Source organism: Falco punctatus (genome assembly GCF_963210335.1).
Source record: "Falco punctatus genome assembly, chromosome: 20".
NCBI lineage: Eukaryota > Metazoa > Chordata > Aves > Falconiformes > Falconidae > Falco > Falco punctatus.
Genome location: NC_137600.1, coordinates 1,288,817 through 1,303,605, shown reverse-complemented (window position 1 = coordinate 1,303,605; position 14,789 = coordinate 1,288,817). Strand labels below are relative to the sequence as shown.

The 14,789-nt window shown below is 71.1% G+C and overlaps 2 protein-coding genes across 2 annotated transcripts; both read left to right on the top strand.

Moving 5' to 3' along the window:
- The first annotated feature begins 2,613 nt into the window (after positions 1–2,613).
- SEMA4C (semaphorin 4C) lies at positions 2,614–12,136 on the top strand. Its single transcript, XM_080370612.1, has 15 exons — positions 2,614–2,705; positions 4,609–4,759; positions 6,386–6,534; positions 6,655–6,717; positions 6,820–6,918; positions 8,690–8,786; positions 8,875–8,991; positions 9,088–9,239; positions 9,345–9,520; positions 9,602–9,746; positions 9,828–10,050; positions 10,146–10,261; positions 10,351–10,508; positions 10,593–10,663; positions 10,766–12,136. Exons 2-15 carry the CDS (start codon positions 4,648–4,650, stop codon positions 11,590–11,592), a joined length of 2,505 nt encoding a protein of 834 aa, XP_080226738.1. The 5' UTR covers positions 2,614–2,705; positions 4,609–4,647; the 3' UTR covers positions 11,593–12,136.
- Positions 12,137–13,852: 1,716 nt separating this feature from the next.
- ANKRD39 (ankyrin repeat domain 39) lies at positions 13,853–14,781 on the top strand. Its single transcript, XM_080370618.1, has 4 exons — positions 13,853–13,967; positions 14,107–14,210; positions 14,285–14,488; positions 14,561–14,781. Exons 1-4 carry the CDS (start codon positions 13,868–13,870, stop codon positions 14,696–14,698), a joined length of 546 nt encoding a protein of 181 aa, XP_080226744.1. The 5' UTR covers positions 13,853–13,867; the 3' UTR covers positions 14,699–14,781.
- Positions 14,782–14,789: the final 8 nt, after the last annotated feature.

Here is a 14,789-nt window from a genome sequence, read left to right as displayed (position 1 = left end):
TCCCTGTGCCACAAAGGGACCCCGGTCACCCCCACACTGTCCCCACAGTCCCCTGGCACCCCATAGACCCCCCTCGGGTACAGGGTACTCGCGCCCGCCTGGCACGGCCGCCCACCCTGGGCACCCCTGGGCTGGGCACGGGATGGGCAGGTCGTATCGGGGGGGACAGTGTGGGGACAGGGGCGGTGGCCAGAGCCCTGCCCCTCTCCTGGTGACTCCCCTGCCTGCCCGGCAGCCTTCGCCCGCGTCGGGGGCCCTGGCACCCACCGTGGCCCCGGTGCAGCGGGCAGGGGGTGCTGCCCACCCTGCCAGCCCCCCCCCCCCGCCCCCCAACCCCTCTTCCAGGGGCCTGGATCCATCCTGCTCTCCACGACAGGCGAGCCTCCGCGCCACCAGCACGCTGGCCCTGGTGGCACAGCGCGGTGACATCTGCCTGCGCCGGGGATGCCGTGCCTTCGTTATCTCGGCCTTGCTAATCAGGAGGCTGATGCCAGCCCCTGGAAGGTTGCCCACGGGGGCTACCGTGCCAGCGGGGACACAGGGCGGGTTCTGGGGGCTCCTCGGTGACACACTGCCCTCCGCCCGTGCCAGCTCTCTGGGTGCTGCCACAACCTGGTCACCGGGGGGGGGGGGGGGACGGTGATGCCAGGCGTCCCGTGCCACCCGCACCCCCGGGGGTGGGTGACGGGGAACCGGGCGGGAGCTGCCACAGCCCCGCGGCACCGTGCCAGGGCTGGGCCGCGTCTGCCTCTAATTCCTTTATTCCGGCCGGTTGCACAGGCACAAAGCAGGCAGGATCCGGCTGCCGGCACTGCCACCCCTGCCCAGGGCACCCCGGAGGGCACCGGGGCTGCCGGTGCAGCGGGGGTGGCACCGGGGGTTGGCGGTGGTGGGCACAGAGGTGGGGACGGGCGCGTGGGCACGCACCGGACCCTCCCTCCCGCTCTTCCTCCTCTCCCCAGGGAGCTTCGCCGGCACCTCAGCCGTCACGCCATGGCCCGGCACCCGACACCGGGCATCGTGCCACCGGCCGGGGCGCGGGAGGGGGTGGGTGCACCGAGGCGGGATTGTGCCGGGGCCCCGACACCCACCGTGGGCTCCGGCACCCGCCATGGGCACCCCGACACCCCAGCCTGTTCCCTGTCCCCTGGGCGCCCACGGGTGCCCCGCGGCACCCCCTACCCAACAGACACCGCAGCCCCCCGCCGCTGCGCTGGGGGCACCCACGGCACCCGGAAAGGGTGGGGGGCTCTGCCCACCTAGGCTGGGCTGGGCCGAGCTGGGCCAAACTGGGCTGAGCTGTGCTGAACTGCACCAAACTGGGCTGAGCTGTGCCAAACTAGGCTGAGCTGTGCTGAGCTGGGCCGAACTGGGCTGAGCAGTGCTGAACTGCACCAAACTGGGCTGAACTGCACCAAACTGGGCTGAGCTGTGCTGAGCTGTGCTGAACTGGGCTGCGCTGCACCAAACTGGGCTAAGCTGAGCTGAGCTGGGCTGAACTGTGCTGAGCCGAGCCGAGCTGGGCCGAGCCAAACTGGGCTAAGCCTAACTGGGCTGTGCTGGGCCAAGCCGGACCAGGCTGAACCAAGCTGGTCTGAGCCGAGCCTGGCTGACCCAACCTGGGCCAAGCCAAAGCCGGCTGAGCCGAGCCTGTTTACAGTGAGCTGAGCCGGGCCAAGCCGAGCCGAGCTGTGCCAGGCCAAGTTGTGCTGGGCTGAGCCAAGCCAAGCCGGGCCAGACCAAGCCCGGCCAGGCTAAGCCAAGCTGTGCCAAGCTGAGCCAGGCCGAGCTGAGCCAAGCCAGGCTGAGGTGAGCTGGGCCAGGCCAAACCAAGCCAGGCTGAGCCAAGTCAGGCTAAGCGGAGCCAGGCCGAGCTGAGCTGGGCCAGGCCAAACCATGCCAGGCCACCAAGCTGTGCTGGGCTGAGCCAAGCCAAGCCAGGCCGAGCCGAGCCAAGCTGAGCCAAGCCAGGCCGGGCTGAGCTGGGCCAGGCCAAACCAAGCCAGGCCAGCCAAGCTGAGCTAGGCTGAGCCAAGCCAGGCCGAGCCGAGCCAGGCCAAGCCAGTCCAAGCTGAGCCAAGCCAAGCCGGGCTGAGCTGGGCTAGGCCGAGCCGAGCCAAGCAGGGCCAAGCCGAGCTGAGCCGAGCGGGGCCGAGCTGAGCCAAGCAGGGCCAAGCCGAGCTGAGCCGAGCGGGGCCGAGCTGAGCCGAGCAGGGCCAAGCCGAGCGGGGCCGAGCTGAGCCGAGCAGGGCCAAGCCGAGCTGAGCCGAGCGGGGCCGAGCTGAGCCGAGCAGGGCCAAGCCGAGCGGGGCCGAGCTGAGCCGAGCAGGGCCAAGCCGAGCTGAGCCGAGCGGGGCTGAGCCGGGCCAAGCAGAGCCGAGCCAGGGCAGGCTGAGTGGAGCTGAGCCGAGCCGAGCGGGACCGAGCGGGGCCAAGCTGAGCCGGGCTGAGCCGAGCGGAGCCGAGAGGAGCCGAGCCGAGCCGAACCGAGCCGAGCGGGGCCGATCCGATCCGATCCGATCCGATCCGACCCGACCCACCCCGGCCCGGCCCGATCCCCCCGCGGGGCCGCCGTGACGTCAGGGCGGGGCGGGGCCAGCGGAGCCGCGCGGCGCGCACCCGCCGCCGCCCCGACCCGCCGCCGCCGCCGCCTCCCGCCGCCCCGGCCCGGCCGCCCGCCCCGCGCCGCCGCCGCCGCGCCCGAGGTGAGTGCCCCCCCCTCCCCCCCCCGGCACCCCCCGCCCCGCCCCGCCCCGCCCCGGTATTGTTGTGGCGGCGCCGCGGGGGCGGGGGGAGGAGGGGGAGGCGCTTTGTTCCTCCCGGTACCGGAGATCGGCACCGGCACCCCCGGCGGCATCGCCCCCCCCCCGCGCCCCGCTCCCCACTCCCCAGCCGCCTCCGGTAACGGGGCTCCCCCTGCCCCGATCCGTCGGTGCACGCCCCCCCCCCCCCCCCCCCCCCCCCCGGTAGAACAGCCGGTGCCGGCCCGCGGGTGGGGGCAGGGGGGCGCGGGGAGGTTCCCCCTCCCCCCCGGGGCCTGCGGGTCGCCGTGGGGCCCCCCCGGGACGGCACCGCCGCGGGGCCCCGCACCCCGGTCCCCCAGGGGCCCCCCAAGCGTCCAGCACCAGAGCTGGGGACCTGGGGGACCCCATCCTGCCCCTGGCACCCAGAGTGCCCGTGACACCCCCGCCGTGACCGTGACACCCTGACTCTGCCCGTGGCACCCAGAGTGCCCGTGGCACCCCCGCCGTGACCGTGACACCCCAGCTGTGACCGTGGCACCCTGACCCTGCCTGTGGCACCCAGAGTGCCCGTGGCACCCTGACTGTGCCCATGACACCCCGGCCGTGACTGTGGCACCCAGAGTGCCTGTGACACCCCGGCTGTGCCCGTGACACCCCACCAGTGGCACCCCATCCTGCCCGTGACACCCCGGCTGTGCCCGTGACACCCCACCAGTGGCACCCCATCCTGCCCGTGACACCCTGACTGTGCCCGTGACACCCCACCAGTGGCACCCATCCTGCCTGTGGCACCCATCCTGCCCGTGGCACCCTGACTGTGCCCGTGACACCCCACCAGTGGCACCCATCCTGCCCGTGGCACCCTGACTGTGCCCATGGCACCCAGAGTGCCCGTGACACCCCGGCTGTGCCTGTGGCACCCATCCTGCCCGTGACACCGTGACTGTGCCCGTGACACCCCACCAGTGGCACCCATCCTGCCTGTGGCACCCATCCTGCCCGTGGCACCCTGACTGTGCCCGTGGCACCCAGAGTGCCCGTGACACCCCGGCTGTGCCTGTGGCACCCTGACCCTGCCTGTGGCACCCATCCTGCCCGTGACACCCCGGCTGTGCCCGTGACACCCCACCAGTGGCACCCATCCTGCCCGTGGCACCCTGACCCTGCCTGTGGCACCCTGACCCTGCCTGTGGCACCCAGACCCTGCCCGTGCCACCCCACCGGTGACACCCTGGCACTGGCAGCCCCCGGCTTGCAGCCCCCCTCCCCCCGCTGTGGGCAGCCTAGCCGGGGTGTCCCCCATTCCCACGCCCGCGGGGGGCCCGTTCCCGGCCCCCCACCCTCCCGGAAATCCTTCCCCAGCTGGCGGGGGCCCCCCCGGACCCCTCCGGCTTCCTGCTTCCCGCCGGGCAGGGCAGAACAATTCCCGGCCACCCGCTTGCCCGGTCGCATCCTGCCCAGCCTGGGGCGGGGGGGGGGGGGACACACGGCGGGGGACCCCCTCTGGGACACTGGGCTGGGCTGGGGGGTCCCAGGGCAGGACGCGGGGGAGGGGGGGCCGCCCGGGTGGGGTGGGAAGCGGAAGGCCCCCCCCTTTCCTCCCCAGTGGACCACCCCCCCCGCCCCGTAACTCGTCACAGCCGGAGGAGGGACTGGGGGGGGTGGGGGTGGGGGGGCAGCAAGCTGGGGACCCGCGTGTGTGTCCCCCCCCCCGCCGTGGGGTGCCCCCAGCCGCGTGACGCGCGGCCCTCAATGCCGTCCTTGTCCCCCGCGCCGCCCGCGTGACATGCGGGTGGGTGTCAGCACCCCGTAACCCTGCCGGGGGCTGGGTGTGTCATCGTGTGTCCCCCCCTCCCCCCTCCAGGGCTGCGTGTGTCCCCCGTGCCCCCCCATCCCCCACGCCATGGCCCCCCGCCGCCTGCTGGCCCTCGCCTCGCTGCTGGCCCTCGCCACCGCTGCCACCACCCCGGGGGCCTCGTGGAGCGCCGTACCCCGAAAAACTGTCCCCTACGCGGGTGAGTATGGTGTGTCCCCCCCCCCCGGCCCGAGACGGGGGGAGCAGGGTGGGGAAACTGAGGCCCGGCCCTTGCTGACACCGGGGTGGCACCCCGGTGGCTGTCATTGTCCCCAAGCCGGGCAGCTGCTGTCCCCCGCCCCAAGCGTGTCAGCGCGGTGGGGACCACCCTGCGCCGGTGGCCCCAAAACGGGGGGTGCGAGAGCAGAGGGGGGACACGCAGGGACACTGCCCCGTGTCCCTCTGCCGGGCCAGCGCCCGGAGTCCCCAGCCCTCTGCTGGGTCCCTTGTCCCCGTGCTCTGCCACCAGCCCCAGCCCTGTCCCTTGTCCCCAGCCCTGTCCCTTGTCCCCATGCCCTGCCACCACCCCCAGCCCTGTCCCTTGTCCCCAGCCCTGTCTCTTGTCCCCGTGCTCTGCCACCACCCCCAGCCCCATCCCTGTCCCTTGTCCCCAGCCCTGTCCCTTGTCCCCAGCCCTGTCCCTTGTCCCCAGCCCTGTCCCTTGTCCCCGTGCTCTGCCCCCAGCCCTGTCCCCGTGCCCTGCCATCACCCCTGTCCCCAGCCCTGTGCCCTGCTGTTACCCCCGTCCCCAGCCCTGTCCCCTGTCCCCGTGCCCTGCCACAGCCCCCGTCCCCAGCCCTGTGCTGTGTCCCCAGCCCTGTCCCCGTGCCCTGCCATCGCCCCTTTTCGCAGCCCTGTGCCGTGTCCCTTGTCCTCATGCTCCACCGTCACCATGTCCCCAGCCCCGTGCTGTGTCCCTTGTCCCTGTGCCCTGCCATCGCCCTGTCCCCAGCCCTGTCCCCGTGCCCTGCCATCGCCCTTTTCCCAGCCCTGTGCCGTGTCCCTTGTCCCCGTGCCCTGCCATCGCCCTGTGCCCAGCCCTCTGCCGCGGCCCTGTGCCCTGCCAACACCCTGTCCCCAGCCCTGTGCCGTGTCCCCTGTCCCCGTGCTCTGCCATCGCCCTGTCCCCAGCCCTGCCAACACCCTGTCCCCAGCCCTCTGCCGTGCCAGCACCCTGAGGTGCCATCTTTCTGCCGTGACAGCACCCACTGCGGCCCTGCCCTGTGCCAGCACCCTGTGTCCCCATCTGTGCCGCGTGCTCTGTCCCTATCCCCGTGCCAGCATCCCCGTCCCTTTGCCATGCCCGGTGTCCCCATGCCTGGCACCGTCCCTGCACGGTGGCAGCGCCCCACGTCCCCCATCCCTGCGTCCCCACGCCGTGCCCCCCGTGCCATCCCCACACCCGAGCCCCCCACCCCTTGGCTGTGCCAGCGCCCCACGTCCCCGTGCCGTCCCCGTGCCGTCCCCGTGCCGTGCCAGCCCCGCGTCCCCGTCCCTGCCCGGGGGCCCTGGCGCCCGCCCGTCAATGGGGCCTTTCTGTGGGGCCTGGGGGCGGGCAGGGGGGGCGCGGGGTCTCGCCAAAGGCCGCTGTGTTCCCCGCCGCCAGCGCCCGCTCCGGTGACAAAGAGCCCTTTGTGCGCCGCCGCCGGGGCCGGGGGGCTTCCGGCGCTTGGGGGGTGGCGAGGGGGGCGGTGGGTGCCAGCGGTGCCCACCAGGGTGATGGGGGCAGCTGGGGGTGGCTTCACCCTGGTGTGTGTGTGTGTCCCCTTGTCCCCAAACCCCGCAGAGCTGAAGGACGCGGCCAAGCGCTTCTCGCAGGGGGGGGTCTCGCACTACCTGACGCTGACGCTGGATGAGGCCGAGGCGTTGCTCTACGTGGGCGCCCGCGAGGCCATCTTCGCCCTGGCCACCGGCACCGTGGAGCTCAAGGCGGCGGTGAGACCCTGGGGACCCTCCGAGAGGGCACAGGGGTGGGGGTGGGGGTGGGGCAGGAATATTTTGGGGGGGGGGCTGCGTTTGCTGGTTCCAACCCACCGAGCCGTTTTCCATCCCCAGATTGCCTGGGAAGCCCCCGTGGACAAGAAAGCCGAGTGCATCCAGAAGGGCAAAAACAACCAGGTGCGGGGCCGCGGGGGGGGCAGGGGGGGGGTCCAGGGCACCCCAGGGTGCGCCCCTCCCCCCCCCCCCCGCAACCCCCTTAACCAGCTGTTCCCCCCCCAGACCGACTGCTTCAACTACGTGCGCTTCCTACAGAGCTACAACAGCTCCCACCTCTACGCCTGCGGCACCTACGCCTTCCAGCCCAAGTGCACCTACGTCGTGAGTGCGGCCCCCAGGGGGGTCCCCCAAAACCTGGCAGCCCCCCCCCCCCAGTTCCCCACTGCCCTTGGGGGTGAGGTCCAGGGCAGCCCCCCCCCCCCCAGTTCCCCACTGCCCCTGGGGGTGAGGTCCAGGGCAGCGCCCCCCCCCCCCCCCCCCAGCCTCAGGACATCGTTTAGGGGTGTCCCTGCATGCCGGGGGGGGCGTTCAGGGGGGGAATTGTTCCCGTGAGGCTGGTCTGGGGGTGTCCCCTGGCCCCTCGGAGCAGTTAGGGGTGTCCCCGTCCCCAGAAAGTGTCACCTGGGGGTGTCCCTGTGCCCAGGGGGGTCAGCTGGGGGGGGTGTCCCTGCCCAGGGTGTCATTGGGGTGTCCCTGTGCCCAGGAGGGTGCTCCAGGGGTGTCCCCGTCCCCAGAAAGTGTCACCTGGGGATGTCCCTGTGCCCAGGAGGGTGCTCCAGGGGTGTCCCCCTCCCCAGAAAGTGTCACCTGGGGGTGTCCCTGTGCCCAGGAGGGTGCTCCAGGGGTGTCCCCGTCCCCAGAAAGTGTCACCTGGGGGTGTCCCTGTGCCCAGGAGGGTGCTCCAGGGGTGTCCCCGTCCCCAGAAATTGTCACCTGGGGGTGTCCCTGTACCCAGGAGGGTGCTCCAGGGGTGTCCCTGTCCCCAGAAAGTGTCACCTGGGGGTGTCCCTGTGCCCAGGAGGGTGCTCCAGGGCTGTCCCTGTCCCCAGAAAGTGTCACCTGGGGGTGTCCCTGTGCCCAGGAGGGTGCTCCAGGGGTGTCCCTGTCCCCAGAAAGTGTCACCTGGGGGGTGTCCCTGTGCCCAGAGGCTCAGCTGGGGGGGTGTCCCTGCCCAGGGTGTCATTGGCATGTCCCTGTGCCCAGGGTGCATCACTGGGGGGTGTCCCTGTGCCCAGGAGGGTGCTCCAGGGGTGTCCCCGTCCCCAGAAAGTGTCACCTGGGGGTGTCCCTGTGCCCAGGAGGGTGCTCCAGGGGTGTCCCCGTCCCCAGAAAGTGTCACCTGGGGGGTGTCCCTGTGCCCAGGAGGGTGCTCCAGGGGTGTCCCCGTCCCCAGAAAGTGTCACCTGAGGGGTGTCCCTGTGCCCAGGAGGGTGCTCCAGGGGTGTCCCCGTCCCCAGAAAGTGTCACCTGGGGGTGTCCCTGTGCCCAGGAGGGTGCTCCAGGGGTGTCCCTGTCCCCAGAAAGTGTCACCTGGGGGGTGTCCCTGTGGCCAGGGGCGTCAGCTGGGGGGGGGTGTCCCTGCCCAGGGTGTCACTGAGATGTCCCTGTGCCCAGGGTGCATCACTGGGGGATGTCCCTGTGCCCAGGAGGGTGCTCCAGGGGTGTCCCTGTCCCCAGAAAGTGTCACCTGGGGGTGTCCCTGTGCCCAGGAGGGTGCTCCAAGGGTGTCCCCGTCCCCAGAAAGTGTCACCTGGGGGTGTCCCTGTGCCCAGGAGGGTGCTCCAGGGGTGTCCCTGTCCCTGGGAGCACCATTTGGGGGTGTTCCTGTCCCCATAGTGGATCTTCCAGGGCTGCCCCTGTCCCCAGAAGGGCCACCTGGGGGGTGTCCCTGTGCCCAGGAGGGTGCTCCAGGGGTGTCCCTGTCCCCAGAAAGTGTCACCTGGGGGTGTCCCTGTGCCCAGGAGGGTGCTCCATGGGTGTCCCTGTCCCCAGAAGGGGTCATCTTCGGGGTCTGCCTGCATCTGGGGCCAGTCTGGGTGCGAGGTGAACTGGGGAGGGGATTGGGACCCCCACCCACTCCTGTGCCCTGCAGGAACTGTCCGGCTTCACCCTGGACCAAGTGGCTTTTGAGGACGGCAAAGGGAAGTGTCCGTATGACCCCACCAAGGGACACACCGGCCTCATCGTGGGTAGGTGGCACTGCCAGGCACACGCTGGGGTCAGGGGGTGCCCACCGTGCCCCCCTGCCCCCAACTCCCTTAAACCCTTGCTTTGCAGACGGGGAGCTGTACTCGGCCACCTTCAACAACTTTCTGGGCACGGAGCCTGTCATCCTCCGCAACCTGGGCCCCCACTACTCCATGAAGACGGAGTATCTCACCTCCTGGCTGAACGGTAGGCTCGGGGCGACGCGGCGGGGGGCGGCGGGGGCACCCCCTGCCCCCGGCATGGCCTTACCCTCCCCTTTCTGCCCCTCCCCCTTCTCCACAGAACCCCACTTTGTGGCTTCAGCTTACGTGCAGGAGAGCACGGCCAGCAGCACCGGGGACGACGACAAAGTTTACTTCTTCTTCAGCGAGCGGGCGGTGGAGTACGACTGCTACGCTGAGCAGGTGGTGGCCCGCGTGGCGCGGGTCTGCAAGGTACGGGGGGGAAGGGGACACGGCATGGCGGGGCCGCTGTCCCGGCGGGGTTTCGCTCCACCGGTGAGCGCGGTGGCCCTGTCCTGACGGCGGTTGGGTACCCAGGGGGACGTCGGTGGGGCGCGTACGCTGCAGAAGAAGTGGACAACCTTCCTGAAGGCTCGCTTGGTGTGCTCGGCGCCTGAGCAGCAGCTCCACTTCAACCGCCTCCAGGCTGTCTTCACCCTGCCGGGGGCCGACTGGCAGGACACCACTTTTTTCGGCGTCTTCCAGGCCCGCTGGTGAGCACGTGGGGACACGGCAGCGCCGGGGTTTCCTTGTCACCGGTGGCTTCTCTTAAAAACCTGCCCTGTCCCTTGCAGGGGGGATGTGGATGTTTCAGCTATTTGCCGCTACCACATCCTGGAGGTGAAGAAGGCATTCGAAGGGCCCTACAAGGAATACCGGGAGCAGGCGCAGAAGTGGGGCCGGTACTCGGATGAGGTGCCGAGCCCCCGTCCCGGTGCGGTGAGTGCCGGTACCGGGAGTAGGAGGGGAGAAGAGGGTGTGGGATCCGGCCGCGCGCCTGACGGTGCCCTTCATCCCCAGTGCATCACCAACTGGCACCGCCAGAACGGCTTCGCCAGCTCCCTGGAGCTGCCCGACAACACCCTCAACTTCGCCAAGAAGCACCCGCTGATGGATGAGCCCATCCTGCCGCAGCGCGGCCGCCCGCTGCTCCTCAAGAAAGACGCCAACTTCACCCAGCTGGTGGTGGACCGAGTGGCCGGGCTGGATGGCACCATCTACGAGGTGCTTTTCATCGGCACAGGTACCCGCCGGCACCGCGGGGGGAAGCTGGAGAGGGGACCGCAGAGGTGTCCCCCTGGTGTGGGGACGTCCCTGAGCGCCTGCCGCGCCCCGCAGGTGACGGTTGGGTGCACAAGGCGCTGAACCTGGGCGCTCGCATCCATCTGGTGGAGGAGCTGCAGGTTTTCCAGCCGGCGCAGCCCGTGGAGAGCCTGGTCCTGGCCAGCCGGAAGGTGAGTGGTGTCACGGCGAAGGGGCTGGCACCCGGGGGGGGGGGTGTCACCTCACCGTGTCACCTTGCCCCTTCTCCCTGCCCTTGCAGAAGCTGCTCTTCGCCGGCTCCCGTTTCCAGGTGGCCCAGTTGCCCCTGGCTGACTGCGGCCGCTACCAGTCGTGCACGGACTGCGTCCTCGCCCGGGATCCCTACTGCGCCTGGAGCCGCAACGCCAGCCTTTGCGTCCGCACCGACGGCCTCAACGGGTAAGGGGGTTCCCTGGGGATGGGGGGGGGACACCCCACCATGGTACGGGGCCCCCCCCTCACCTCCACCACCACCTCCCGCAGCTCCCAGCTGGTCCAGGACGTGCTGAGCTCCGACACCCGCGCCTGCACCCTGCCGCAGGTGGCCAAGCAAGGTGAGACCCCCCCCCAGCACCATGGGGAGCTGGGAGAAGGGGGCACATGGGTGCCCCCGGCTTTGCGCTCCCCCCTCCACTGACTCGGCCCCCCTCCCGCAGGGCCCATCACCCCTAAAAACGTGACGGTGGTGGCAGGCACCGACCTGGTGCTGACGTGCCGTTTGGGCTCCAACCTGGCGCAGGCGCTGTGGACCTTCGAGGGGCAGGCGCTGGCGGCCGAGCAGGCGCTGGTGCTGCACGACGCCCGGCTGCGTGCCCTGGTGGTGCCGGGAGCCGGGGCGCAGCACAGTGGCACGTACCGCTGCTTTTCGGAGGAGCAGGGCGCCCGCTTGGGGGGCGAGGTGTACCGGGTGGCGGTGCTGGCCGGTCCCGGGGTGCCGCTGGAGACGCGGGCGCCGCTGGAGAGCCTGGGGCTGGTGTGGGTGGTGGCGGTGTGCCTGGGCGCCCTGTGCCTGGTGCTGGTGCTGGTGGTGTTCTCGCTTTGGCGGCGGCTGCGGGAAGAGCTGGGCAAAGGCACCAAAGCCATCGAGAGCACCCTGGTGTACCCCATCGAGCTGCCCAAGGAGCCCCCCAGCCCCCACTTCGTGCCCAGCGCCGCCTCCGACTCGGATGAGAAGCTCTGGGACCCGGCCAGCTACTACTACTCGGACGGTTCGCTTAAAATCGTGCCGGGTCACGCCGCCTGCCGCAACGGGGGCCCTCCCGGTGCCGCCTCGCCGCCCAACGCCATCCCGGGGCAGCCCCTCCACTCGCCCACCCGCATCCACCTGGGTCCCCTGCGCGGTTCCTCCTCCAACGGCTACATCCGCCTGGCGCTGGGTGCCGAGGAGCGGCCGCCCTGCGCCGATTTGGCCGAGGAGCTGCGGCGCAAACTGCAGCAGCGCCAGCCCCTGCCCGACTCCAACCCCGAGGAATCGTCGGTGTGAGCCGCCGGTGGGCGGCATCCCCGCCGCCGAGCAGCCGTACCTACCTCAGGGCCTGGCCTGGCACCCGCCGCGGGGACCCCGGGGCCACCACTTGCCATGAGGACCACCGCCTTGGCACCAGCGCCCGCCTTGGGGCTGCAGGGTGGGCACCGGCACCCGCCGCGGGGACCCTGGTGCCACCACTCGCCGTGAGGACCACTGCCTTGGCACCAGCACCCGCCACGGGGACCCTGGTGCCACCACTCGCCGTGGGGACCACTGCCTTGGCACCAGCACCCGCCTTGGGGCTGCAGGGTGGGCACTGGCGCCCATTGCGGGGATGCCGGTGCCAACATCCATCTCGGCGGACTGCTGCAACGGCACCCATCGTGGCGATGGGGCTGCCACCCTAGTGCCGGTTGCCACTTTGGGGACAGGACTGTCACCCCAGTGCCGGTTCCTGTTTTGGGGACAGGAGTGTCACCCCAGTGCCGGTTCCCACTTTGGGGACAGGACTGCCACCCGGTTTGGGGATTGCCACCCCGGCACCCGCCTTGGGGCCGTGGCACCTGGTGTGACATGTTTGGGGCGCCGGAGCTGCTCTTGGTCACCACATCCGCCTTTGGTACCATGTCCCGGCCAAGGGACCCACCTCGGGGGCTGCCACCCGCCTTGGGGACCACCCCTGCCCTGGGCGCCACCGAGCCCCCCCAGGCACCGCGTCCTGGCCTGGGTAGTGGCCTCAGGATGTTTTTTTGGGACGATTTAAGAACCGATCGGGTTTTTTTCTTCCTGAGAACTTTTCTAATGCCCCCTCACCCCCCCCCTGCCGCCCCAGGGCTTCATACCCCCTTGGCCCTGGCTGTAAATACCCCCCCCATCCCCCGCCTGCTGTCCCCCTGCACGCCGCCCACCTGGGCCCCTTTTGTATACCCCCCCAGTGTAATTTATTTGTTACTGAAATATATTTATTTGCTGTAAATATGTGAGTATTTTTATATTAATAATAAAAAGGAGTAAAAAAAAAAAATTAAAAAAATTATATTTTGCAAACGAAGCCTGCGGGGGCCGTGGCCGATGCTCGGGGGGGTGCTGGCCCCCCCCCTGGTGCTGAGCTCATGGAAAAAGGCTGCGCTCGGGGCTATAAAAGGGCATCGTGGTGCCGTTCCCAGGGGTGGGGGGGCCCCAGCCCCCCCGGGCCGAGGCTGCTGCGGCCTGGCCCCGTGCCCGGCACCCCCCCAGCTGCTGGGGGTCAGCGCGGGGCAGGCGGGGGTCCCCGGGGGGACTGTGCCGGGAAGCCGGGCGGATGCGGCACCCGGGGTCCCACCGGGGCCGTGGGAGCAGGGCCGGGGGCTGCGGGGGCGTGGGAAGGGGAGCGGGGGGGGTCCGGGGGGGGCTGGGACCCCTAAGGGATGGGGTGAGACCCGGCTGCCATGGCAGGGGGTGAGCCCCAGGCTCCCCCTAACATCAGGGGTGGATCCCTTGGACCCCGTAGCAGGGGGTGATCCCCATAGGTGGGGTTGATCCCTGGGGCCCTGCATAGCCCAGGGTGATCCCTGTGCCCTATAGAAGGGGGCGATCACTGGTGATCCCCATGGCTGGGAGTGATCCCCAGCACCCTGCCCCCCATAGCAGGGGGTGATCCCCATAGCAGGGGTTGATCCCTGGTGATCTCCACGGCTGGGAGTGATCCCCAGCACCCTGCCCCCCATAGCAGGGGGTGATCCCCATAGCAGGGGTTGATCCTTGGTGATCTCCATGGCTGGGGGTGATCCCCAGGCCCCCTCCCATAGCAGGGGTTGACCCTTGGTGATCCCCACAGCTGTGGCCAATCCCCACGGCGGGGTCAGTGCTGATCCCCACATCAGGGCCAGTCGCCGGTCCCCACCGCTGGGTCTGATCCCCACGGCTGGGGTGGATCCCCATGGCTGGGTCGGGGCCGATCCCCGATCCCCAGGCGGGCCCGATCCCCAGGCGGGCCCAGCGCTGGGGCAGGAGGGCGCCCCCTGGCGGCGGCGGCGGGGCTCTGCGGGAGGAGCCACATGCGCACTAGCGCTCAGGGGAGCAGCGCCCTTCGGCCCTTCCCGGCTCCCCTCGGCTCTCTTCGGCCCTTCCCGGCTCCCCTCGGCGCCCTTCGGTCCTTCCCGGCTCCCCTCGGCGCCCTTCGGCCCTTCCCGGCTCCCCTCGGCTCTCTTCGGCCCTTCCCGGCTCCCCTCGGCGCCCTTCGGTCCTTCCCGGCTCCCCTCGGCGCCCTTCGGCCGTTCCCGGCTCCCCTCGGCCCGGCCCGGCCCGGGCGATGGCGGCGGGCCGCCGTTCGCCGCCTTGTGGCTGCTGCCCGTCGCGGGTGGCGGTGCCCAGCGTGCACCAGAGCCTGCCCGAGATGGACTTCGAGCGGGGTCGGGGGGCACCGGGGCAGGGGTGTGGGTACGGGCGGGGGAGAGAGAGGGGTCCAGGCGGGGCTGGGGGCGCTCCGGGCAGGCGGCCAGCCGGGGCTGGGGGTCCGTCCCTGCCTGACGCGGCCCCCCCTGCCCGCAGGGATCTGGTCGGCGGCGCGGGACGGGGACGAGCGGCGGGTGCGGGAGCTGCTGGAGCGGCGGGGGGAGCCCAGCCAGCCCGACCTGGCGGGGTACACGGCGCTGGTACGTAGGGCACTGGGGGACACGGGGGGGCCGCAGCCAGACGCCCCCTGCCCACCCCCCTGTCTGCCCCCCAGCACTACGCCAGCCGCAACGGGCACCTGGGGGTCTGCCAGCTGCTGCTGCAGCACGGTGCCCGCTGCAACGCCCGCACGCCCGGCGGTGCCACCCCCCTGCACCGCGCCAGCTACTGCGGCCACGTGGCCATCGCCCGGCTGCTGCTGAACCACGGCGCCGATGCCACCGCCGCCGACGAGGACGGCCGCACCAGCCTGCACAAGGTGGGTGGCAGGGCCCGGGTGCCCCCCAGCCGCGTGCCAGGGGGCCGGCGGTGACAGAGGCGTTGCCCGCAGGCGGCTGAACAAGGACACCGGGAGCTCTGCGCCCTGCTGCTACGGCACAGCCCGGCGCTGGCCGGCATCCCCGATGCCAAGGGCCGGCGGCCCCACGACGTGGCCCACCCGGCGGTGGAGGACCTGCTGGCTACCTGAGGGGGACACGGTGGGGCCGGGAGAGCTGGAGCCACTGTGCCATGGGACACGTCTGATGGATAAACCAAGCCCCTGGTACCAAACGCCGTCT